The 24,992-nt window shown below is 45.9% G+C and overlaps 1 protein-coding gene across 1 annotated transcript in view; it reads right to left on the reverse strand.

Moving 5' to 3' along the window:
- The window catches only part of LOC138674309 (uncharacterized), a 51,941-nt gene that overhangs the window by 15,287 nt on the left and 11,662 nt on the right, over positions 1-24,992 (reverse strand). The window contains exons 3-4 of the mRNA XM_069762169.1: positions 21,635-21,775; positions 21,292-21,416 (exon numbers count right to left, since the gene is read on the reverse strand). Coding sequence (XP_069618270.1) covers positions 21,292-21,416; positions 21,635-21,775 — 266 coding nt within the window. The remainder of the gene's footprint in view (positions 1-21,291; positions 21,417-21,634; positions 21,776-24,992) is intronic.

Consider the following 24,992-nt stretch of genomic DNA (forward strand, 5'->3'; position numbering starts at 1 on the left):
GTGGCCCATTCAAAAAACTTAAACCATAATCAGGTTCCTCGAATCATGTTCTCATTCACTTTATGCAGTTATTAGCCCTCTGTGTCTGTACTGTTACATATTTAGGCTGTTAACTGGTTCATGCAGCTTTACATGAACACCCGATTCTTACACTATAGCTGGCCTGATCAACGAAAGCAATTGTTACCATCCACCTCTCGTGTCTCCCCTTTTTCCTCATAGATTATAAGCTTGCGAGCAGCAGGGCCCTCACTCCTCTTGGTATCTGTTTTGATCTGTGTTTATTGTTATGCTATATATATATACATATATATATATGCTATATTATATTTCCCAGAGGAGCATTGCACGGCGAATAAGCCTCCTTACCTTGACAAGCCAGAGATGGTATGTCACTCTCCATAAGGAGAAACGATACCCCTTAGACCCCAGTCCATAGCCTCTCACCTAGCCAAATCAGTTCTCATGCTTTGCACTGACGAGGGCCAACAGCCCGAAACACCGTGTCTGCGAATTGAGATATTGATTTGGCTTTTATGCTAAGTTATATTGCACGACTCGTTAAAGGGTTGATTGTGACTTGTAGGATTGCTACTTCCAACATGTGGCGCTATAGAGTTTAAGTCCTCTTTTTCTCAGAAGAGGCAATTTGCATATTATTATGCTGTAATTGTCTGTACAAGTCCAATCTATAATGTAAAGTGCTGCGGAATATGTTGGCACTATATAAATCAAAAATTATTATTATTATCACTGTATTACCTGTACACTGACAGAAAATACAGAGCTCCTGTGTATAATGGCACTTAGTATTGTGTTGTTTTTTTATTAATGATCAGTATTGTAATATTCGGTCACTATGTGGTGGTATATGTGGTCTGGTCATGGTGTGACGGTATTTGCCCCTTGTAAGTGGTATTAATTGTCATTCTAAAAAATGTATTTGGCTCATTCTTTTAAAGAAGAATAAATAAAAATATACCTAAAAAGAGAATTGGATATTTTAAGAAATGTTTAATAGGTCAGAGTAGAGTAGTGACCGGCCAAAAGAGTCTGCCTTGGTGGTGGCTTAAAAAATCTTTTGGCAAAAACAAAAGCTGTTGGCTATGTAAGTAATATGGTGTTTCCTGTTAATGAGTGATTGGTGAAGACGTGGTGTGGAAGATGAGTTTTTCCAAGAGTGGGTGACTGTGAATGGTTCGAGGTGTGGATGCGGAAACAATTTGTTTCTTGTTTTTTTTATGTACCATGTTCATTATATGGTAAAACTGACCTGACAATATGATTCTTCTCCAGGTCGGTGCAATTACATACTGTAGATACTAAACATGCATAGTTTTTTTTATTTAAGTGGCGAAAAAAAAATCGTAAATGAGTAAAAAAACGAATTACTTTTGCTGTCATTTTCCAAAACCCGTAACATTTCAATTTTTGGGATCTGTGGCTGGATGAAGGCTTATTTTTTGCGCCCCAAGATGACATTTTTACTGATATCATTCTGGGGTAGATACAATGGTTTTGATAGTCTTTTATTGCATTTTATTGCAATGTTGCGGTGGCCCAAAAAAACATAATTCTGGTGTTTTGATTTTTTTCTCATTTCTCTGTTTATCGATCAAACTAATTTATTTTATATTTTGATATATTGGAATTGGACTTTTACAAAAGGAGTGATGCCAAATATGTGTATTTAATTTTTTTTTTATTATTATTTTATTTTTTATGGGGCAAAAATTGGGTGATTTGAACTTTTGTATTTTTGTTTTTTTTTCATATTTTTGAAACAGCTTTTTCACTTTTTACTGTATTTATTAGTACGTGAAGCTGCAATCCTCCAATCACTTTTACTATACAGCCCTGCTATATACAGTGAAAATCATGATCTCATATGAACGCCAGCTAAGCGCTGGCTTTTACAGGGGTATTGTAATGACAGGCATATGATGTACCAGTGTCTTTTTTTGTCTTGTGATATTTGTTGACTTTTTTGCACCAAATTGATCACATAATGGATCGTGAACATTGCGCAAATATTGAAAATCTGTATTTTTTTAACCTTTTTTGCACCTTTTCAGAGCAAAAAGTCACATGTTCCGTTAAGTTTGTAAAATTTGTGCAAAAGGGCTGGACGTACAAAAAAATCACTTCAGGGAGGGGAGTGGGAACTGGAGTATATTTTTGCAAAAAACACTTTCCAAATTTTTAAAAACTTGTAATTGATCAAACGCAAACATCTGGAAAACAAAAACACTCACATTGGTGAAAAAATATATAAAAAAAGAGCCACGTGAACAGTGTCGGACTGGGAAGAAAGGCTGTACTGGGGGCCCACGGCACGTAAAGGGAGGCCGCCATGACGGGGTTACGTGGGACCTGGGGAGCTGGAGCAGTTAGAAGGGATACGGTGGTAAGGGGTTAACGGGGAACTTGAGGGGTGGCTTTAGGGGCATTTTTTGAAAATAAGGGGTGGAACTAGGGGACTGTGGGGAGGGGGCACATAAAAAGGGGCACGCTCCTCACGCAGGCATCCATTTTAGGTGCCTGCGTGACAAGTGAGGAATCTCTGTCACACTTACCAGAATGGACGTTGAAGCGATCCTCCAGCGTCTCCGGACGGCAGCCAGCTCCCAGGGGACAGATTGGCTGAATGCATCCGTTAACAGCCTTCTCCAGGGGACATCGGGAGCACCATCGCAGGCACCGCAGGACGGGCGCCGGCCGCGGAGGACTAGGCCTCCGGCGCGCCTAAGCCCGGACATCATCCCCAGGGCCCGGCGCCGAAATAGGAGCCCCTCTGCGGACCCTCCGGTAAGCAGCGCTGTTCCCTCCACCTCACAGCGCGGCGCCGGGAGGAATCCTCCAGTGCGGCGGGGCCTACAACGGGGGGTGGATCCTTCCTCCCCTCCTTCAGTGTCCGGGCGACGTGGGGCGGCAGGAGCAGGAGCCGGTACGGCGGCCGCCAGCATGCCCGCTGGCGCCGCTCAGCGTGGGAGGCAGCGACAGCCGAGGAGACGGGGGTCAGGTGCGGTGGCCCCTCAGCGCCGAGGATTATGCGGGTGGCAGTCGGCTGGCCCTGGCATCAGCGTGCGGCCTTCTGCAGTGCACAGCTCTGGAGTCTTCAACGCAGCAGCGCCCTCTGCTGGTGGTGGCCTGGATATTGCAAGTTCTGCGCCCTCTGCTGGTGTTGGCCGGGATTTTCCTGCAGCTGCGCCCTCTGCTGGTGATGGCCGGGATTTTCCTGGATCTGCGCCCTCTGCTGGTGATGGCCGGAACTTTTCTGGATCTGCGTCCTCTGCTGGTGGTGGCGGAAATTTTCCGGATTCCGGCAGGCGACATTCCGTCGCTTCGGTACGCAGTGGCGGGGACGTATCCGTGGCAAGGAGCCGCACATCTTCCATCGGGCGGCAGGATGCTGGCTCGGCCTTTTCCCTTTCCGCAGCACCAGGGCAGTCGACGGCATCACCGAGTCGCCAGGACACGGATACGGCCGCCAGGAGTTCGGCGGGCAACATCGCGGATCAAGCCGGTCGGGATGCATTACACCTTCGGCTGGGAGCTGGATCTTCGGCTGCTGGGCTCACAGCACCCAGGCAGCTAGGTGAGAACATTTTCCCTATCTTTAATTTGCCAGGCATAGTTTCCCCTGAAGCTAGGAATAGTGACATTACTTCGGGAGTTGCTAGCGGGGGTATGGGTTTAATCCTTAGAGGTTTAGGGGAGCTAGCGGGCTTGTGGGGGTCCGGTCTTAGCAGGGGGTCTTTGCCGTCAGCTGCTTGGTTGGGAAATACGGGGTCGTTTGAGGGGTCTAGACAGTTGTCTGAAGTTACGGGTACATCCAGCAGTGCGGGTCCTGCGGCAGACACGGGGAGCTCATCAAGGGAGAAGGACGGAACAGCACCAGGGTCTGGGTCAGGAATTGATGCACCAGGTGAGGGAGCTTTGCAGGATAAGGAAAAGGAGGATGTACCGCAACTAGACGATGCGGCTAGGGGGGAGGTCTATGTCTGCTTCGAGGGCCCGTTAGGGGCACATTTAAAACAAGAGGTTAGGGAAAAAATCTGGAAAGGGGAGTACATAGAAATATTTTCTCTTTTACCCCTAGAGAGATTTAATTTGGATAGACCTAGAAGGGAGGACTCTAAAAAAGAAGATGAGGAGAAACGGAGATATAGGCTGATTCCCAGATCATTTTCAAATTGGCTGCAAGCTTTCGCTATTATGGCTAGCGTAATCGGGGAGAAGGCCCCGGTAAATTGCTCGGCATTATTTTGTTACTTAGATGCCATAGGGGAGGCTTACAGGACCTATGGGGGACAGGGTTGGTTACGCTATGACGAACAGTTTCGTCAGCGTAAGGCTTTTAGGCCAAGTATCAGGTGGGATCACAAGGACATAGCGTTGTGGATGAGAGTTATGGTCCCGTCCCGTTTAGGTCAGACTAGCCAGCCTTTTCACGGGGGCGCCGGGAGTTCAGGGCAGTCAGGACACTCGGCGGCTTTGCAGAAGGGACTGTGTTTCGCCTTCAATGATGGCATATGCAGATTCGGGAGCAAGTGTAAATATAGGCACGAGTGTTCAACCTGCGGGGGGGGTGCATAGCGCTTCAAAATGTTTCAGGGGTAACAGGCAAAAAGTTGGAGATTCAGCTGACAAAAGGGGTGACTCCGGTGCAGTGGGTCGTGATGGAGGCCTTTCTAAGTAGATACCCTGATAGGTCAGCTGCAGTTTTATTGCGCGACGGTTTTAAGGAGGGTTTCAAAATCCCTTATGTTGAGCAGGATGTTAGTTTAAAAAGAAAAAATTTGAAATCGGCGTTACAATTCCCGGAGGTCGTGTCGGAGAAGTTGAATAAGGAAGTTGCTCTGGGAAGAATGGCAGGCCCGTTTGTCGCCCCTCCGATTGCAAATCTGAGGGTGTCACCTCTTGGCGTGGTCCCTAAGAAAGAACCTAATAAATTTAGGTTAATCCATCACCTGTCATTTCCGAAGGGATCTTCGGTTAATGATGGTATTGATCCCGAGTTGAGTTCGGTGTCGTACTTATCATTCGATTCAGCGATGGAGTGGGTTAGAGCATGTGGAAAGGGGGCTAAGCTGGCTAAGACCGACATCGAAGCGGCCTTTCGTTTGTTGCCAGTTCATCCTGACAGTTTGCATTTATTGGGTTGTTTTTGGGATGGCGGCTTCTTTGTTGATCGTTGTCTTCCCATGGGTTGCTCGATTTCATGTGCTTACTTTGAGGCCTTCAGCACGTTCCTAGAATGGGTGGTGAAAGATGTGTCTGGGATACGCTCATGTTCGCACTATCTGGATGACTTTCTGTTTATAGGGCCAGCGGAATCAGCAGATTGTTCGATTTTGTTGCATACAATGGAGAGTGTGACAAAAAACTTCGGGGTGCCTTTGGCGGAGGATAAAACAGTTGGTCCGGTGACAGTGTTGAGCTTCCTAGGCATTGAAATCGACACGGTAGCAATGGAATGTAGGCTACCTGCAGACAAGGTTACCGCGTTGCGCCAAGATGTGGTTAATACGATTGGTTTGAAGAAGATAAATTTGCGCAGTTTGCAATCGTTGTTAGGGAAACTGAACTTTGCATGTAGGATCATGCCGATGGGTCGAGCGTTCTGCCGCCGCCTATCCTTGGCAACAGTAGGGGTAAAGTCCCCTTTGCATTTCATCAGGATAAAGAAAGAGTTTCGGGACGATTTGAAGATGTGGGCGGATTTTCTGGACGAGTACAATGGCAGATCTCTGTGGATTCAGCCGGTGGCAGATGCTACCTCCTTGGGCATTTTGGTGCATGTCGTTGAAATGAGTGGCTTTGGTCTTTTCTTTCATGGTAGCTGGTCAGCAGCGGCTTGGCCGGAAGAATGGAAGGAGGAGGGGTTAACAAACAACCGGCTACTGTTGCATTTGTTCCCCAGGGTAGTTGCGTTGGCCCTGTGTGGTGACAAATTGAGGAATTTGAAGATTTCTTTTCATTGTGAGCATGTTGGAATGGTGACGGCGGTAAACTCGTTGTCAGCGGCTACGCCTGCAGTAGTGAAGGTCTTGCAGCACTTGGTTTTCCTGGGTCTTAAGTTTAACTTATGGATTGTATCTGAAGTTAGCTTGTCAGCGCCTGATCCAATAGTTGTTGCTCTTTCTCAATTTCAGTGGCAGCTTTTCCGGGATTTGGCACCACAGGCGGAGAGCGCGGGCCGGGATTGTCCAGTGGAGTTGTGGAACCTGCCGCGAGGGCCGTAACAGAGTTATTTACCAAATCGCTCGCGGATTCATCTTGGTCTCATTATAATCAGGCTTGGAGCTTGTGGGAATCCTGGATGTCAAGTATGGACCAGGATATGGAGGAGGAGTATGGTTTGTTGTTGTTCTTAGGTCATCATTGGGAGGCAGGTTGGTCTGTGACACGTTTGAATAAGTTTCTGGCGGGGCTAGCCTTCAACCTTAAATGGAGGGGGGGTAAGGATATAACGAAATCCTTCTTGGTTCGGCAAGTTGTTCGGGGTTGGAAGAAAGGCTGGAAGGCTTCGGACGGTCGCCGACCCGTATCTTATGAGGTGCTCTCAGCCATTGAGCGGAAGTTGCAAGAGGTGTGTTTTTCCGAATGGGAAGTGGTTCTGTTCCGTGCAGCCTTTTCTTTGGCCTTCTTTGGGGCATTTCGGTTAGGTGAGTTGGTTAGCCTGTCCGTTAGTAAAAAAGGTATTTTGTTAAGAGAAAACGTGGATGTCGAAGGGAATAAGGTGGTAGTGTTTATTAAGGCTTCCAAAACGGACGTGTATGGGAAAGGGTGCAAAGTGGTGTTGTTCAATGTTGAAGGATCCCCGGTGTGCCCGGTGGCATCCGTGAAGAAGTACATGGCAAAGGGCGGGGTGTTAGACGAGCCATTCTTGGTGCACGAAAATGGGTCTTTCTTGTCCCGTTTTCAGTTTATTTCTGTTTTTAGGAAATGTTTGGCGGCAGCGGGCTTACCTGCAACACAATATAGTGGTCACTCCTTCAGGATCGGGGCAGCGACTGAGGCCGCTAGGTGGGGCCTTGGTGAGGATGTGGTTCGGAGAATTGGGAGGTGGGAATCTTCAAGATTCCAGTCGTATGTTCGCCCAAACCTATTGTGAGTTAGAAGCTGTGTTAAGTTAATTGTTTGTTGCCTTTCTTTCTGTGTTGCAGGGCCTGATCCGATGCTCGTCTGGATCATGGCGCATTCGTATGTTGTATGGGCTGCGTTGCGTGCTGCGGTTCGTCCGGACGGTTGTCAGTTGGGTCTTTCTCGAGAGACAGTGACTTTACGATGGATCGGTAAAAGGGGGATGGTGTGGAAGGAATGGTTACCTGAATTTCATCGTTTTGTTAGACTGGATAGAGTGCCGGAGATCGTGGTAATACATTTAGGGGGGAATGATTTGGCTAAACGGTCTTGTAGGGAGCTGATTAAGGATATCAAATTCGATATCCTGAGGTTCTGGGTCATGTTTCCAAAAGTGTTGTTGGTGTGGTCCGACATCATTCCCCGTAAAAGATGGAGAGGTGCTAGATCACACGAGGGGGTGAACAGGGCCCGGATTAAAATAAACAGGGCCATATCTCGGTTTATGGTGAGGAATGGCGCGTTGGCCGTGAGACATGTGGACTTGGAATCGGGTCAAGGAGCTTACTGGAGAGCTGATGGCGTGCACCTGAACGCGGTGGGTAATGATATGTGGTGTTTGGCTATCCGTAGTGGCATTGAATTAAGCTTGAAGGTGTGGAGGGACATGAATGGCTAAGGTGTCAGGCCATTCGTGTTCGTGGCGGGGGTGGAGGTCCTCGAAGTCGGTGGAAATGGTAAATCGTGGTTCAATGGGGTGGGGATCTTGAGAGGTCCTGGACACCCCATGAGAGAATTTAACAAGGCACGGTACGGTTATTCCGCGTGAGGTGGATTTATGGACCCCTGGCATGGGGGTGGGTTCGGTGGACCAGGATTGGTTGTTATCTATCCCTGAGCTGGTGCTTTACGGCTGGGGGTAAGACTCATCCTGGGCTGAACATTGTGGAGTTTTTGGGATACTGAGTTTTTTATAACTTTGGGGCTTCGAGGACCGCCCCTCCTATTCTGGGTTGTCATAAAAGTTCTGTTATCTTTTATTTAATAAAATGGCTGCTGTGGCCAATTAAATCCAACATATGTCTCCGTCTGCTGTTTTGAGTACGTTAGAAGTTTATTCTTTAGATTGTTAAGAGATCTGTTTAAGGGGGTTGGGGTAATTTTTTCCAGGTCACGGAACTCACGTATACCCTATGTCAAGAAAGGCCGTACTGGGGGCCCACGGCACGTAAAGGGAGGCCGCCATGACGGGGTTACGTGGGACCTGGGGAGCTGGAGCAGTTAGAAGGGATACGGTGGTAAGGGGTTAACTGGGAACTTGAGGGGTGGCTTTAGGGGCATTTTTTGAAAATAAGGGGTGGAACTAGGGGACTGTGGGGAGGGGGCACATAAAAAGGGGCACGCTCCTCACGCAGGCATCCATTTTAGGTGCCTGCGTGACAAGTGAGGAATCTCCCGCCCACCCTCCCTTTTTTGGTTAGGGTAATGGGGGGGGTGAAGTCGGCATATGTGGGCTTTTGGAGTATTGTTTTAAGAGGCGTCTAAATGTATTTATTTTGTTATGTGAATGCTGTCAGGGTATTGTCACGGCAGTTGGCGGGGGTGGAGGTCCTCGAAGTCGGTGGAAATGGTAAATCGTGGTTCAATGGGGTGGGGATCTTGAGAGGTCCTGGACACCCCATGAGAGAATTTAACAAGGCGCGGTACGGTTATTCCGCGTGAGGTGGATTTATGGACCCCTGGCATGGGGGTGGGTTCGGTGGACCAGGATTGGTTGTTATCTATCCCTGAGCTGGTGCTTTACGGCTGGGGGTAAGACTCATCCTGGGCTGAACATTGTGGAGTTTTTGGGATACTGAGTTTTTTATAACTTTGGGGCTTCGAGGACCGCCCCTCCTATTCTGGGTTGTCATAAAAGTTCTGTTATCTTTTATTTAATAAAATGGCTGCTGTGGCCAATTAAATCCAACATATGTCTCCGTCTGCTGTTTTGAGTACGTTAGAAGTTTATTCTTTAGATTGTTAAGAGATCTGTTTAAGGGGGTTGGGGTAATTTTTTCCAGGTCACGGAACTCACGTATACCCTATGTCATGCCAATGGCTCACCACCAGTAACAATGACTTTGGGGGTGCCCACTTTTCATCTGCATACAAATATTTCACTACCCTCATTCACAAATGTACCAATATATATACATCATTGTCTAAGGGGTACTTCCATCTGTCTGTCTGTAATGGAAACCCCGTGTCGCTGATTGGTCGTGGGATTTCCGTTACAGACAGATGACCAATCAGCGACGGGCACAGTCCGGCCGAGAATTAGTCCCTCCCTACTCCCTTCCAGTCAGTGCCCGACGCCCGCTCCATACTCCCCTCCACTCAGCGCTCACACAGGGTTAATGACAGCATTAACGGACAGCGTTATGTCGCGGGTAACGCACTCCGTTAACGCTGCTATTAACCCTGTGTGACCACCTTTTTAGTATTGATGCTGCCGAGACCGCTAAGTCATCAGGGTAATTTCGCAATGCATCAATGGGAACGGAAGCTGGCAGCAGCAGCGCCCGCATTGAGACAGCTTCGTGGCATCTATATACTATGTGCCCAGTGTTATATACTGCGTGGGCTGTGTTATATACTGCGTGGGCTGTGTTATATGCTATGTGGGCTGTGTTATATACTGCGTAAGCTGTGCTATATATTACGTGAGCTGTGTTATATACTGCGTGGCTGCTATATACTACGTGGGCAGTGTTATATACTACATGGGCAGTGTTATATACTGCGTGGGCTGTGTTATATACTGCGTGGGCTGTGTTTTATACTGCGTGGCTGCTATATACTACGTAGACTGTGTTATATACTATGTGAGCAGCGTTATATACTGCGTGGGCTGTGCTATATACTGCATGGGCTGTGTTATATACTGCTTGGCCACTGTTATATACTACATGGGCTGTGTTATATACTGCGTGGGCTGTGTTATATACTGCGTGGCCACTGTTATATACTACATGGGCAGTGTTATATACTGCGTGGGCTGTGTTATATACTGCGTGGGCTGTGTTTTATACTGCGTGGCTGCTATATACTACGTGGACTGTGTTATATACTATGTGAGCAGCGTTATATACTGCGTGGGCTGTGCTATATACTGCATGGGCTGTGTTATATACTGCTTGGCCACTGTTATATACTACATGGGCTGTGTTATATACTGCGTGGGCTGTGTTATATACTGCGTGGCCACTGTTATATAGTACGTGGGCTGTGCTATATACTACGTGGGCTGTGTTACATACTGCGTGGCTGCTATATACTACATGTCCAGTGTTATATACTGCGTGGGCTGTGTTATATACTGCGTGGGCTGTGTTATATACTATGTGGGCTGTGTTATATACTGCGTGGCTGCTATATACTACGTGGGCAGTGTTATATACTGGGTGGGCTGTGTTATATATAATGCGTGGGCTGTGTTATATACTGCGTGGCTGCTATATACTACGTGGACTGTGTTATATACTATGTGAGCAGTGTTATACTGCATGGGCTGTGTTATATACTGCGTGGGCTGTGTTATGTACTGCTTGGCCACTGTTATATACTACGTGGGCTGTGCTATATACTACGTGGGCTGTGTTATATACTGCATGGCTGCTAAATACTACGTGCCCAGTGTTATATACTGCATGGGCTGTGTTATATACTGCGTGGGCTGCGTTATATACTATGTGGGCTGTGTTACATACTGCGTAAGCTGTGCTATATATTACGTGGGCTGTGTTACATACTGTGTGGCTGCTATATACTACATGGGCAGTGTTATATACTCCACTCATATATACTTATATACTGCGTGGGCTGTGTTATATACTGTGTGGCTGCTATATACTACGTGGACTGTGTTATATACTATGTGAGCAGTGTTATATACTGCGTGGGCTGTTATATACTGCGTGGGCTGTGTTATATACTGCTTGGCCACTGTTATATACTACGTGGGCTGTGTTATATACTGCGTGGGCTGTGTTATATACTGTGTGGCTACTGTTATATACTGCGTGGCCTGTATTATATACTGCGTGGCCTGTGTTATATACTGCGTAGGTTGTGTTATATACTGCGTGAGCTGTGTTATATACTACGTGGGCTGTGCTATATATTACGTGGGCTGTGTTATACTATGTGGCTGTGTTATACTATGTGGCTGTTGTTGTGAATTCTGTGGTCAAGCTCCCTCCTGTGGTCATGAGTGGTACTTCGGCTGGTTCTGTCTATGAGCTTCCTCTGGTGGATGTGAGTGGGGCTGCGGCTTCTGAGTTTCCTTCCTCAGGTGACGAGGTTAAGTCGTTAGGTGCTGCTCTATTTAACTCCACCTAGTTCTTTGCTCCTGGCCTCCAGTCAATGTTCCAGTGTTGGTCTTGCTCTCTCCTGGATCGTTCTTGTGGCCTGTCTACCCTGCATAAGCTAAATTTTGCTGGTGTTACTTTTGTTTGCTATTTTTTCTGTCCAGCTTGCTATATTGGTTTTTCTTGCTTGCTGGAAGCTCTAAGACGCAGAGGGAGCACCTCCGTACCGTTAGTCAGTGCGGAGGGTCTTTTTGCGCCCTCTGCGTGGTTGTTTGTAAATTTTTGTGCTGACCGCAAAGCTATCTTTCCTATCCTCGGTCTATTCAGTAAGTCGGGCCTCACTTTGCTAAAATCTATTTCATCTCTGTGTTTGTATTTTCATCTTTACTCACAGTCATTATATGTGGGGGGCTGCCTTTTCCTTTGGCGAATTTCTCTGAGGCAAGGTAGGCTTATCTTTCTATCTTCAGGGCTAGCTAGTTTCTCAGGCTGTGACCGAGGCGCCTAGGTCTGGTCAGGAGCGCTCCACGGCTACCTCTAGTGTGGTATGATAGGATTAGGGATTGCGGTCAGCAGAGTTCCCACGTCTCAGAGCTCGTCCTATGTTATTAGTAACTATCAGGTCACCTTGTGTGCTCTTAACCACTAGGTCCATTGTGGTTCTGAATCACCAGTTCATAACAGTACTGGAGGCTCAAAGTACTAATGCTTCTCAATAGAGGGAAAAGAGAAGTTCTGAGACCATTTTTTTTTCTCTGCACTGTGTTTTGTCTTTCTTTTCCCCTAGACATTTGGGTGGTGCAGGACACAGGTGTAGTGATGGACATTAAAGGTCTGTCTTCTTGTGTGGATCATCTCACTGCAAGAGTACAAAATATTCAAGACTTTGTGGTTCAGAATTCTATGTTAGAACCAAGAATTCCTATTCCTGATTTGTTTTCTGGAGATAGAGCTAAGTTTCTGAGTTTTAAAAATAATTGTAAACTGTTTCTGGCTTTGAAACCCCGCTCCTCTGGTGACCCAGTTCAACAAGTTAAGATCATTATTTCTTTATTACGTGGCGACCCTCAGGACTGGGCATTTTCCCTTGCGCCAGGAGATCCTGCATTATGTAATATTGATGCGTTTTTTCTGGCGCTCGGATTGCTTTATGATGAACCTAATTCAGTGGATCAGGCAGAGATAAATTTGCTGGCTCTGTGTCAGGGTCAGGATGAGGTAGAGATATATTGTCAGAAGTTTAGGAAGTGGTCTGTGCTCACTCAATGGAATGAATGTGCGCTGGCAGCAATTTTCAGAAAGGGTCTCTCTGAAGCCCTTAAGGATGTCATGGTGGGATTTCCTATGCCTGCTGGTCTGAATGAGTCTATGTCTTTGGCCATTCAGATCGGTCGACGCTTGCGTGAGCGTAAAACTGTGCTCCATTTGGCGGTATTATCTGAGCATAAACCTGAGCCTATGCAGTGCGATAGGACTTTGACCAGAGCTGAACGGCAAGAGCACAGACGTCGGAATGGGCTGTGTTTCTACTGTGGTGATTCCACTCATGCTATCTCCGATTGTCCTAAGCGCACTAAGCGGTTCGCTAGGTCTGCCACCATTGGTACGGTACAGTCGAAATTTCTTTTGTCCGTTACTTTGATCTGCTCTTTGTCATCCTATTCTGTCATGGCATTTGTGGATTCAGGCGCTGCCCTGAATTTGATGGACTTGGAGTATGCTAGGCGCTGTGGGTTTTTCTTGGAGCCCTTGCAGTATCCTATTCCATTGAGAGGAATTGATGCTACGCCTTTGGCCAAGAATAAGCCTCAGTACTGGACCCAGCTGACCATGTGCATGGCTCCTGCGCATCAGGAGGATATTCGCTTTTTGGTGTTGCATAATCTGCATGATGTGGTCGTGTTGGGGTTGCCATGGCTACAAGTCCATAACCCAGTATTGGATTGGAAATCAATGTCTGTGTCCAGCTGGGGTTGTCAGGGGGTACATGGTGATGTTCCATTTCTGTCTATTTCATCATCCACCCCTTCTGAGGTCCCAGAGTTCTTGTCGGATTACCGGGATATATTTGATGAGCCCAAGTCCAGTGCCCTACCTCCGCATAGGGATTGTGATTGTGCTATCGATTTGATTCCTGGTAGTAAGTTTCCTAAAGGTCGACTGTTTAATTTGTCTGTGCCTGAACACACCGCTATGCGGAGTTACGTAAAGGAATCCTTGGAGAAGGGTCATATTCGCCCATCGTCGTCGCCATTGGGAGCAGGGTTCTTTTTTGTGGCCAAGAAGGATGGTTCGCTGAGACCTTGTATTGACTACCGCCTTCTAAATAAAATCACAGTCAAATTTCAGTACCCCTTGCCGCTGCTGTCTGATTTGTTTGCTTGGATTAAGGGGGCTAGTTGGTTCACCAAGATAGATCTTCGTGGTGCGTATAATCTTGTGCGTATTAAACGGGGCGATGAATGGAAAACAGCATTTAATACGCCCGAGGGCCATTTTGAGTACCTGGTTATGCCATTCGGGCTTTCTAATGCTCCATCAGTGTTTCAGTCCTTTATGCATGACATCTTCCGTGAGTACCTGGATAAATTCCTGATTGTATACTTGGATGATATTTTGGTCTTCTCGGATGATTGGGAGTCTCACGTGAAGCAGGTCAGAATGGTGTTCCAGGTCCTGCGTGCGAATTCTTTGTTTGTGAAGGGGTCAAAGTGTCTCTTTGGTATTCAGAAGGTTTCATTTTTGGGTTTCATTTTTTCCCCTTCTACTATAGAGATGGACCCTGTTAAAGTTCAGGCCATTTATGATTGGACTCAGCCGACATCTCTGAAGAGTCTGCAAAAGTTCCTGGGCTTTGCTAATTTTTATCGTCGCTTCATCAATAATTTTTCTAGTATTGCTAAACCGTTGACTGATTTAACCAAGAAAGGTGCTGATGTGGTCAATTGGTCTTCTGCTGCTGTGGAAGCTTTTCAGGAGTTGAAGCGTCGTTTTTCTTCTGCCCCTGTGTTGTGCCAACCAGATGTTTCGCTCCCGTTCCAGGTCGAGGTTGATGCTTCTGAGATTGGAGCAGGGGCTGTTTTGTCGCAAAGAAGTTCTGATAGCTCGGTGATGAAACCATGCGCCTTCTTTTCCAGGAAGTTTTCGCCTGCTGAGCGTAATTATGATGTTAGCAATCGAGAGTTGCTGGCCATGAAGTGGGCATTCGAGGAGTGGCGTCATTGGCTTGAAGGAGCTAAGCATCGCGTGGTGGTCTTGACTGATCACAAGAACTTGACTTATCTCGAGTCTGCCAAACGGTTGAATCCTAGACAGGCTCGTTGGTCGCTGTTTTTCTCCCGTTTTGACTTTGTGGTTTCGTACCTTCCGGGCTCTAAAAATGTGAAGGCGGATGCCCTGTCTAGGAGTTTTGTGCCCGACTCTCCGGGTTTGCCTGAGCCGGCGGGTATTCTCAAAGAGGGGGTAATTTTGTCTGCCATCTCCCCTGATTTGCGGCGGGTGCTGCAAAAATTTCAGGCTAATAGACCTGACCGTTGCCCAGCGGAGAAACTGTTTGTCCCTGATAAATGGACGAGTAGAGTTATCTCTGAGGTTCATTGTTCGGTGTTGGCTGGTCATCCTGGAATCTTTGGTACCAGAGATTTGGTGGCTAGATCCTTTTGGTGGCCGTCTCTGTCGCGGGATGTGCGTTCGTTTGTGCAGTCCTGTGGGATTTGTGCTCGGTCTAAGCCCTGCTGTTCTCGTGCCAGTGGGTTGCTTTTGCCCTTGCCAGTCCCGAAGAGGCCCTGGACACATATCTCTATGGATTTTATTTCGGATCTCCCCGTCTCTCAAAAAATGTTGGTCATTTGGGTGGTTTGTGATCGCTTCTCTAAGATGGTCCATTTGGTACCCTTGTCTAAATTGCCTTCCTCCTCTGATTTGGTGCCATTGTTCTTCCAGCATGTGGTTCGTTTACATGGCATTCCAGAGAACATCGTTTCTGACAGAGGTTCCCAGTTTGTTTCGAGGTTTTGGCGAGCCTTTTGTGCTAGGATGGGCATTGATTTGTCTTTTTCCTCGGCTTTCCATCCTCAGACAAATGGCCAGACTGAACGAACCAATCAGACCTTGGAAACATATCTGAGATGTTTTGTTTCTGCTGATCAGGATGATTGGGTGTCCTTTTTGCCTTTGGCTGAGTTCGCCCATAATAATCGGGCCAGCTCGGCTACTTTGGTTTCGCCGTTTTTCTGCAATTCTGGTTTCCATCCTCGTTTCTCTTCAGGGCAGGTTGAGTTTTCAGACTGTCCTGGTGTGGATACTGTGGTGGATAGGTTGCAGCAGATTTGGACTCATGTAGTGGACAATTTGACATTGTCCCAGGAGAAGGCTCAACGTTTCGCTAACCGCAGGCGCTGTGTGGGTCCCCGACTTCGTGTTGGGGATTTGGTTTGGTTGTCATCTCGTTATATTCCTATGAAAGTTTCCTCTCCTAAGTTTAAGCCTCGTTTCATTGGTCCATATAGGATTTCTGAGGTTCTTAATCCTGTGTCTTTTCGTTTGACCCTTCCAGCTTCTTTTTCCATCAATAACGTATTCCATAGGTCATTGTTGCGGAGATACGTGGCACCTGTGGTTCCATCCGTTGATCCTCCTGCCCCGGTTTTGGTTGAGGGGGAGTTGGAGTATATAGTGGAGAAGATTTTGGATTCTCGTATTTCGAGACGGAAACTCCAGTACCTGGTTAAGTGGAAGGGTTATGGTCAGGAAGATAATTCCTGGGTCTTTGCCTCTGATGTTCATGCTGCCGATCTGGTTCGTGCCTTTCATTTGGCTCATCCTGATCGGCCTGGGGGCTCTGGTGAGGGTTCGGTGACCCCTCCTCAAGGGGGGGTACTGTTGTGAATTCTGTGGTCAAGCTCCCTCCTGTGGTCATGAGTGGTACTTCGGCTGGTTCTGTCTATGAGCTTCCTCTGGTGGATGTGAGTGGGGCTGCGGCTTCTGAGTTTCCTTCCTCAGGTGACGGGGTTAAGTCGTTAGGTGCTGCTCTATTTAACTCCACCTAGTTCTTTGCTCCTGGCCTCCAGTCAATGTTCCAGTGTTGGTCTTGCTCTCTCCTGGATCGTTCTTGTGGCCTGTCTACCCTGCATAAGCTAAGTTTTGCTGGTGTTATTTTTGTTTGCTATTTTTTCTGTCCAGCTTGCTATATTGGTTTTTCTTGCTTGCTGGAAGCTCTGAGACGCAGAGGGAGCACCTCCGTACCATTAGTCGGTGCGGAGGGTCTTTTTACGCCCTCTGCGTGGTTGTTTGTAGGTTTTTGTGCTGACCGCAAAGCTATCTTTCCTATCCTCGGTCTATTCAGTAAGTCGGGCCTCACTTTGCTAAAATCTATTTCATCTCTGTGTTTGTATTTTCATCTTTACTCACAGTCATTATATGTGGGGGGCTGCCTTTTCCTTTGGCGAATTTCTCTGAGGCAAGGTAGGCTTATCTTTCTATCTTCAGGGCTAGCTAGTTTCTCAGGCTGTGCCAGAGGCCCCTAGGTCTGGTCAGGAGCGCTCCACGGCTACCTCTAGTGTGGTATGATAGGATTAGGGATTGCGGTAAGCAGAGTTCCCACGTCTCAGAGCTCGTCCTATGTTATTAGTAACTATCAGGTCACCTTGTGTGCTCTTAACCACTAGGTCCATTGTGGTTCTGAATCACCAGTTCATAACAGGCTGTGTTATATACTGCGTGTCTGCTATATACTACATGGCTCCTATATACTACGTGGCTTGTGTTATATAATATGTGGCTGCTATATACATACATACATACATATTCTAGAATACCCGATGCGTTAGAATCGGGCCACCATCTAGTATCGCTACCTATATATATAATTGTCTAAGGGGTACTTCCGTCTTTCTGTCCTCAACTTCCATAACGAAATTCCCGCGTCGCTGATTGGTCTCGGCAGCTGCCTGTCATGGCTGCTGCGACCAATCAGCGACAGGCACAGTCCGATTAGTCCCTACCCTACAGTCACAGTGCATAGGCAGCATCAATAGTAAAAAGATGTAATGTTAAAAATAATAAAAAAACAAAAAACCTGCTATACTCACACTCCGTTGTCCGGTGAGCCGCTCGCACCGGCCGCCATCTTCCGTTCCCAGAGATGCATTGCGAAATTACCCAGAAGATTTAGCGGTCTCACGAGACCGCTAAGTCATCTGGGTAATTTCGCAATGCATCTTGGGAATGGAAGATGGCGGCCGCATCACACAGCTTCGCTGGATCCCAGGGGTGAATATATAACTATTTTTTATTTTAATTACTTTTTTTTAACAGGGATATGTGCCCACACTGCTAAATACTGCGTGGGCAGTGTTATATACCTTCGTAACTGGGCAATATACTACGTGGCTGGGCAATATACTACGTGACTGGGCAATACACTACGTGGCTGGGCAATATACTACGTGGCTGGGCAATATACTACGTGGCTGGGCAATATGCTACGTGGGCTGTGCAATATACTACGTGACTAAGCAATATACTACGTGGTTGTGCAATGTGCTACGTGGCTGGGCAATATACTACGTGGCTGGGCAATATACTATGTGGCTGGGCAATATACTACGTGGACATGCATATTCTAGAATACCTGATGCGTTAGAATCGGGCCACCATCTAGTATAATTATAAACTAGGTAATTTGGTTAATGAATTATGAGATGTTGTTTTTTTCTGTACAGAGTAAATCATGTGAATTATAATTATGCCAAGTACTACCCATATAGTAGGGTTGGGACCCCGTGTCTGCACAGAGGTCCACCGGCCCTATGGGCCAGTCCAAGCTTGCATGTGAACTTTTCTGAAATAAACTTTAAAATGGGCAAAATTTAAAGAGCAATTTGGCAGAAATAAAAAAACAGGTTAAAAAAAATCATGGGTGCAAATGCAATAATGAATCGACCCTAAGCAGCGGCGTAACGACCGCAGTCACCGCTGGGTCAGGGGTCCGGTGGGTGAGGGCCGGGTCCCGCCAACACCAGCAAAAGCTGCAACTGTATTTGCGTTCTCAAACTCATACAGTTGAAGCGTATTGCAGTGCGGGGATCCGCGTGCCACAATACACACTGTCGGCGAATCAGAGGCCAGCAGCTGATGTTGCCGTACACGTGAAGGGGCACATGACAGCGGTATCACACGCTCCTGTCACATTCCGGAGTCAGCTGCTGGTATCATAAGAGGACACGCACTGCACAGCAGCGAAGCAACAGTGAGTATTTATTTTAATATGTGGTGCATACTACTATGGATGATTATTGGGGTGCATTATACTTTATGAATAACTATAAGGTGCATTATACTATATCGATGACTATGGGCTGCATTATACTTTATGGATGACTATGAGATGCGTATTATGCTTTATGGATCACTATGAGCTCTGCATTATACTTTATGGATGACTATGAGCTGTGCATTATACTTTATGGATGACTATAAGCTGTGCATTATACTTTATTGATCCCTATGGACTGTGCATTATACTTTATAGATGACTATGAGCTGTGCATTATTCTTTATGGATTACTCTGTGCTGTGCATTATACTTTATGGATGACTATGAGCTGTGCATTATACATTCTGAATGACTATGGGCTGTGCATTATACTTTATTGATGACTATGGGCTGTGCATTATTCTTTATGGATTACTATGTGCTGTGCATTATACTTTATGGATGACTATGAGCTGTGCATTATATATTATGAATGACTATGGGCTGTGCATTATACTTTATGGATGACTATGGGCTGTGCATTATACTTTATGGATCACTATGGGGGTGCATTATACTTTATTGATGACTATGGGCTGTGCATTATACTTTATTGATGACTATGGGCTGTGCATTATACTTTATGGATGACTACGGGCTGTGCATTATACTTTATGGATGACTATGGGCTGTGCATTATACTTTATGGATGACTATGGGCTGTGCATTATACTTTATGGATTACTATGTGCTGTGCATTATACTTATGGATGACTATGGGCTGTGTATTATACTTTATTAGTAAATGTAGAAACTGGGAGAAAAAAGAGCGCAAATAGGGATTTAACTTATAACAATGCAGAAATACAGAAAATGGATCTGCTCACCTAGTGTAGTTACACCTAAGCAACATGTGTATATCACATAACTCAGCTGCTGCAGGACACAAGTCCAAAAGACTTAAGGTACCTTCACATTGATCAACTTTCCAACGATCACGACCAGCGATACGACCTGGCCGTAATCGTTGGTAAGTCCTTGTGTGGTCGCTGGAGAGCTGTCACACAGACAGCTCTCCAGCGACCAACGATGCTGAAGTCCCCAGGTAACCAGGGTAAACATCGGGTTACTAAGTGCAAGGCCGCGCTTAGTAACCCGATGTTTACCCTGGTTACCATTGTAACATAGTAACATAGTAACATAGTAACATAGTTAGTAAGGCCGAAAAAAGACATTTGTCCATCCAGTTCAGCCTATATTCCATCATAATAAATCCCCAGATCTACGTCCTTCTACAGAACCTAATAATTGTATGATACAATATTGTTCTGCTCCAGGAAGACATCCAGGCCTCTCTTGAACCCCTCGACTGAGTTCGCCATCACCACCTCCTCAGGCAAGCAATTCCAGATTCTCACTGCCCTAACAGTAAAGAATCCTCTTCTATGTTGGTGGAAAAACCTTCTCTCCTCCAGACGCAAAGAATGCCCCCTTGTGCCCGTCACCTTCCTTGGTATAAACAAAAAAAAAAACACTACATACTTACATTCCGGTGTCTGTCACGTCCCTCGCCGTCAGCTTCCCGCACTGACTGTGTCAGCGCCGGCCGTAAAGCAGGGCACAGCTGTGACGTCATCGCTGTGCTTTACGGCCGGCGCTCACAGTCAGTGCGGGAAGCTGACGGCGAGGGACGTGACAGACATCGGAATATAAGTATGTAGTGGTTTTTTTTTTTACATTTACAATGGTAACCAGGGTAAACATTGGGTTACTAAGCGCGGCCCTGCGCTTAGTAACCCGATGTTTACCCTGGTTACCCGACGACTCATCGCTGGATCAGCGTCACACACGCCGATCCAGAGATGACAGCGGGTGACCTGACAAAATAAAGTTCTGGCCTTCTAGCTCCGACCAGCGATGTCACAGCAGGATCCTGATCGCTGCTGCATGTCAAACACAACGAGATCGCTATCCAGGATGCTGCAACGTCACGGATCATTGTCGTTCTCGTTCAAAAGTTGCTCAGTGTGACGGTACCTTTAAGCAAAGAACATATACTGGTGAAGTGTCACTTGATGCGTATCTGATGGGATCTGATGAACAGATGGCTTGCTTGACAACTTTATTTTAACAGGTTTACAAAGTCTTTGACTTTGACTTTGTAATCCTGTTAAAATAAAGTTTTCAAGCAAGCCATCTGTTCATCAATTCCCATCAGATGCGCATCAAGTGACACTTCACCAGGATATGTTCATTATACTTTATGAAAGATTATGCGCTGTGCACTATACTACATGGAGGACTATGGACTGTGCATTGTACTATATGGAGGACTATGGGATGTGCATTATACTTTATGGAGGACTTTGAGCTGTACATTATACTTTATGAAGGACTATGGGCTGTGCATTATACTTTATGGAAGATTATGCCCTGTGCATTATGAGCTGTGCAGTGTATTTTATGGAGGACTATGGGAAACATTTGCAGTGGGGTCCCTCAGACTCTAGCTATGCCAGAGGCCCTAAGACTACAGACTTGTTACAACAACTATGTTAAGCACAAACAAAACAGACAATAAAATAAAACACTCACCGACACTTTCAGCTGTCTTTTTTCATTGGGTTGATAGGAGAGGAACAGGTCCTGGTTTTGGACTTGTAGTGTAATTGGGGGCTTTGTTTTGTTCAAGTCGATGTATAGACTAACCTTGAATTTTGCTACAGACATACAAAAAGTTGCACAATGTAAAGTGTGAAAATAGTAATTATAATTTATTACCATACACGGATGTTCAGTTATGTGATACAATTGTCCAGGAGCGCAGATGATTTTGGTTTATGGAACATAAGTGAATGTACTTTTGCCAAAAATCCTTACTCTCCCCCCGATAACATAGAATCTTTTTCTTTGTCAGAGTGGTTTAAAAAATATATACCTTGTTCGTTAGCACCTTGCAGTGACTTTGCCCACACAGTGTCACCTTTTATGACAAAGTATTTACTTAATGGATCTCGAATGGAGGTGATGTCCGTCTTTTGCATAGTTATGAACTCTTGATCATCGATGTATGAGATATCTGAAAATAACCACACAGTTATCAATACTTCACAGCAAGTTCTCCATATGGAACCAAAGGTTTATTACAAGTGCATAAAGGACCAATTGCCTTAAAGGGAACTTGTCACCGCCAAAATCGATGGTAAGGTAAGCTCATCGTCATCAGGGGCTTATCTACAGCATTCTGTAATGCTGTAGATAAGCCACCGATGTTGCCTGAAAGAGGAGAAAAAGAGGTTAGATTATACTCACCTAGGGGCGGTCCTGCTCCGATGGGTGTCTCAGGTCTGGGGCCTCCCATCTTCATTCCATGACGTCCTCTTCTGGTCTTCACGCTGCGGCTCTGGCACAGGCGTACTTTGTCTGCCCTGTTGAGGGCAGAGCAAAGTACTGCAGTGCGCAGGCGCCGGAAAGGTCAGAGAGGCCCAGCGCCAACTTGTTTCACTCCTATTGACTTGCTGAAGGTAGCATTTCCAGCAGTCCCATGGAAGTCAATCACTCACAGGTGACTTTGGGACCCTTATTGTCAGGGATACAAATATTGTCATGACTTTCCTAATCCCACAAATCTCTGATATCACAGGCCGGGAAGGTCACGAGTACCACCCGCTGCGATCTCTGGAGAGAACCGCTCTCTGCTGCCCCCTATCGTCTGGACAATTATGCAATTGGCTGACGATCAACGGAGAAGGCCGCAGCCTGTTCGCACCACTAGGCCAGCTATCAGAAAATTAACCGTGAACGTACGGCATGTACACCTCAGGATTGCAACACATGGAATATGTCTACACACTCCAGTACGGTCACAGCCAACTCTCAGATGCCTCCAGACTACCCGTTGCCACCACTAATCTGTTTCAGTCGATAGACACCGTTAAACGGCAGCGATCACTTTGAGGCGTAGTTTACAGAACAGAAGGAACAGAACTATTACATTTTATATTTAATCCAAAGGCTGGCAGTGTTTATGAAAAATATACAAAAGATTTTACACGGGGGACAAAACAACACAGCATAAACAGATACATAAAATAAAAGGGATTAACAGGAGAACTTACTAAACCGATCGCAGAGACGATTCAGTTTAGCCAAAGGAGAGCGCTTCGATTGGTCTGCCGATAAACAGGGCCCCTGCATACATGACATGTAACTTGCTTGTACAAACCCTAATTGGGATTGAACATTTATCAGATGCGGAGTCCCACTCACACACCCCTCTATGATGACCTCAGAAGGACCTGGTTGTGGGCTAGACTCAGCCCTTCATAAATTTAGGAAATCCCAATTTATGTAATAACTCCTCCTAAGATGACCGCAGAACTTTGAGACCGATGCCATCTTTTGTATCGGGATTTTATTTATGCTCAGAGACCAAACGTGGCCTAGCTGCTGGTGGTTATATGACCCCTATGGCTTTGGGGCCTTTTGGTGAGGGTTATGATTATGAGAAAATATGTGTATGATTTCCTAGTTATCCCGGTGCCGACAATATACGTCTCATTAATAATGAATGGGTAGAAATTCCGATATTCCATATTTTCTTCCAGAGATTAACTGTCTGCTGTCTTGTACTGCAGAGACTACAGCTATGTGTAAAGGTGTCAGATCTTCTTTGATCCTCTCCAATCTAATAGCCTTTTCCTGTCTCTCTGTGTGTGGACAATACACATCTCTTCAGTCACCTAGATATCAAGAGGAATTCTCAAATTTTAATTAAGCGGCTTCACAGCTCTGTACCTTGCCATTTTACATGAACACAGCATGGAGTGCACGCTCCTATCTTGTCATGATGACAAATGGTACATGAAAGAAAAAGAAGAAAGGAGGGGGGATGAGGGACCTCACAGATTTTTAATATTTTCTGACACTCATCCTTGGGAATGCTGGGTGCTAGAAGTCGTTTCCCCAGAGATCTTACATTGAACAACTGAACTATGAATTGGTGCTAAATATACTTAATGCTTTTTGTGGAAACCCTCTTTAAACTCCTTGACCAACAGTTTCCATGAACTGTAAATAACTATTGGCAAAAGAATTTATTTTATCTGTCTTGCCAGAGGCCAGCTCTTCATGGATTTCCAGGCATAGCGCTATTTATTTGTAGTGGCTGTGCTTGGTATTGCAGCTTAGTCCTTTGTACCGTTATATTACTTAACTGTAGACAGCTGCAGTACCAGTCACAACCACTAGAAAATGTATGTCGCTGTGCCTGGTCAGTGATGGAGTGACCTTAGCGCATCTTGGAGCACCATGACCTCTCCATCTAGTTGATGGCCTATCCTAAGGATAGTAGAAATAAAATTGTTGACTTTGCACTAGAGTTGGCGCAAATTGATTCCCAGGACCCAGTCCAGTGGCCACGTCGGTAATCTTTGGCCACTGGATGGGAGTTCTGAGAGCCACTTCTTACTTGCCGGTATCCCTGGTTCTTCTTTTGATTAGCCAACCTGGCACAAAGTCACAAGCGATTCACGCAAAAATGATTACATCGCGCCAGGCAGGTTAATCAAAAGAAGAGTCGGAGATGCTGTCAAGTAGGAGGTGGCTCTCAGGACTCCCGACCAGGGCCACAAATTACTGACGTGCTGTATATAGAGCTGTAATCTGTCGTACAGTAAAGGGAGGAGGAGAGCTGTGAGATCACCTATTGTGAATGTTGGATCCTGTCATCTGTTTTATATAGAGGTGTTATGAGTCCTTGTACAGAAGGTGCAAGAAGTGAGCTGTGACATCACACATTGTGAATGGTGGATCCATGAGACTGCTGAAAACGCATCTGCACAGAAGAAATGTGAGTCTAGTATAACACCTAATGACCTGTGAGAAATTGCAAGGTGCCTGCGTTTTTTAATATAGATTGTGATAGGAAATTTAAAAAAAACATAAAAAATTGCATAAAAATCTAACAAAAATCTGATTTAAAAATGGCAGTTTTTCATGACACGCTACCTCTAAAGAAGCACTCCTCCTCCAATCAAAATTTTTATCCTCTTAATATATTGCAGTCTTCACATTATATAGCACTGTGTACTTACAATTGCTCATTTTGCCTTTCTACCAGATAATTCTTCTCTTTTTCATTAGGTCTATGACATGACATGATTAAAAACTGACTAGCTGAATCCTTCTAAACTCTATTTAGAAACAGGAGGTCAATTTTCCCTGCATGAGTCATTACTGCAAAAGTCTGTTGCAGGGGGGAGGGGGTACAGCTGGGTCAGGAGGTGAAGAGGGGA

This window comes from Ranitomeya imitator, chromosome 4, assembly GCF_032444005.1.
Source record: "Ranitomeya imitator isolate aRanImi1 chromosome 4, aRanImi1.pri, whole genome shotgun sequence".
In the NCBI taxonomy this organism is placed as follows: Eukaryota; Metazoa; Chordata; class Amphibia; order Anura; family Dendrobatidae; genus Ranitomeya; species Ranitomeya imitator.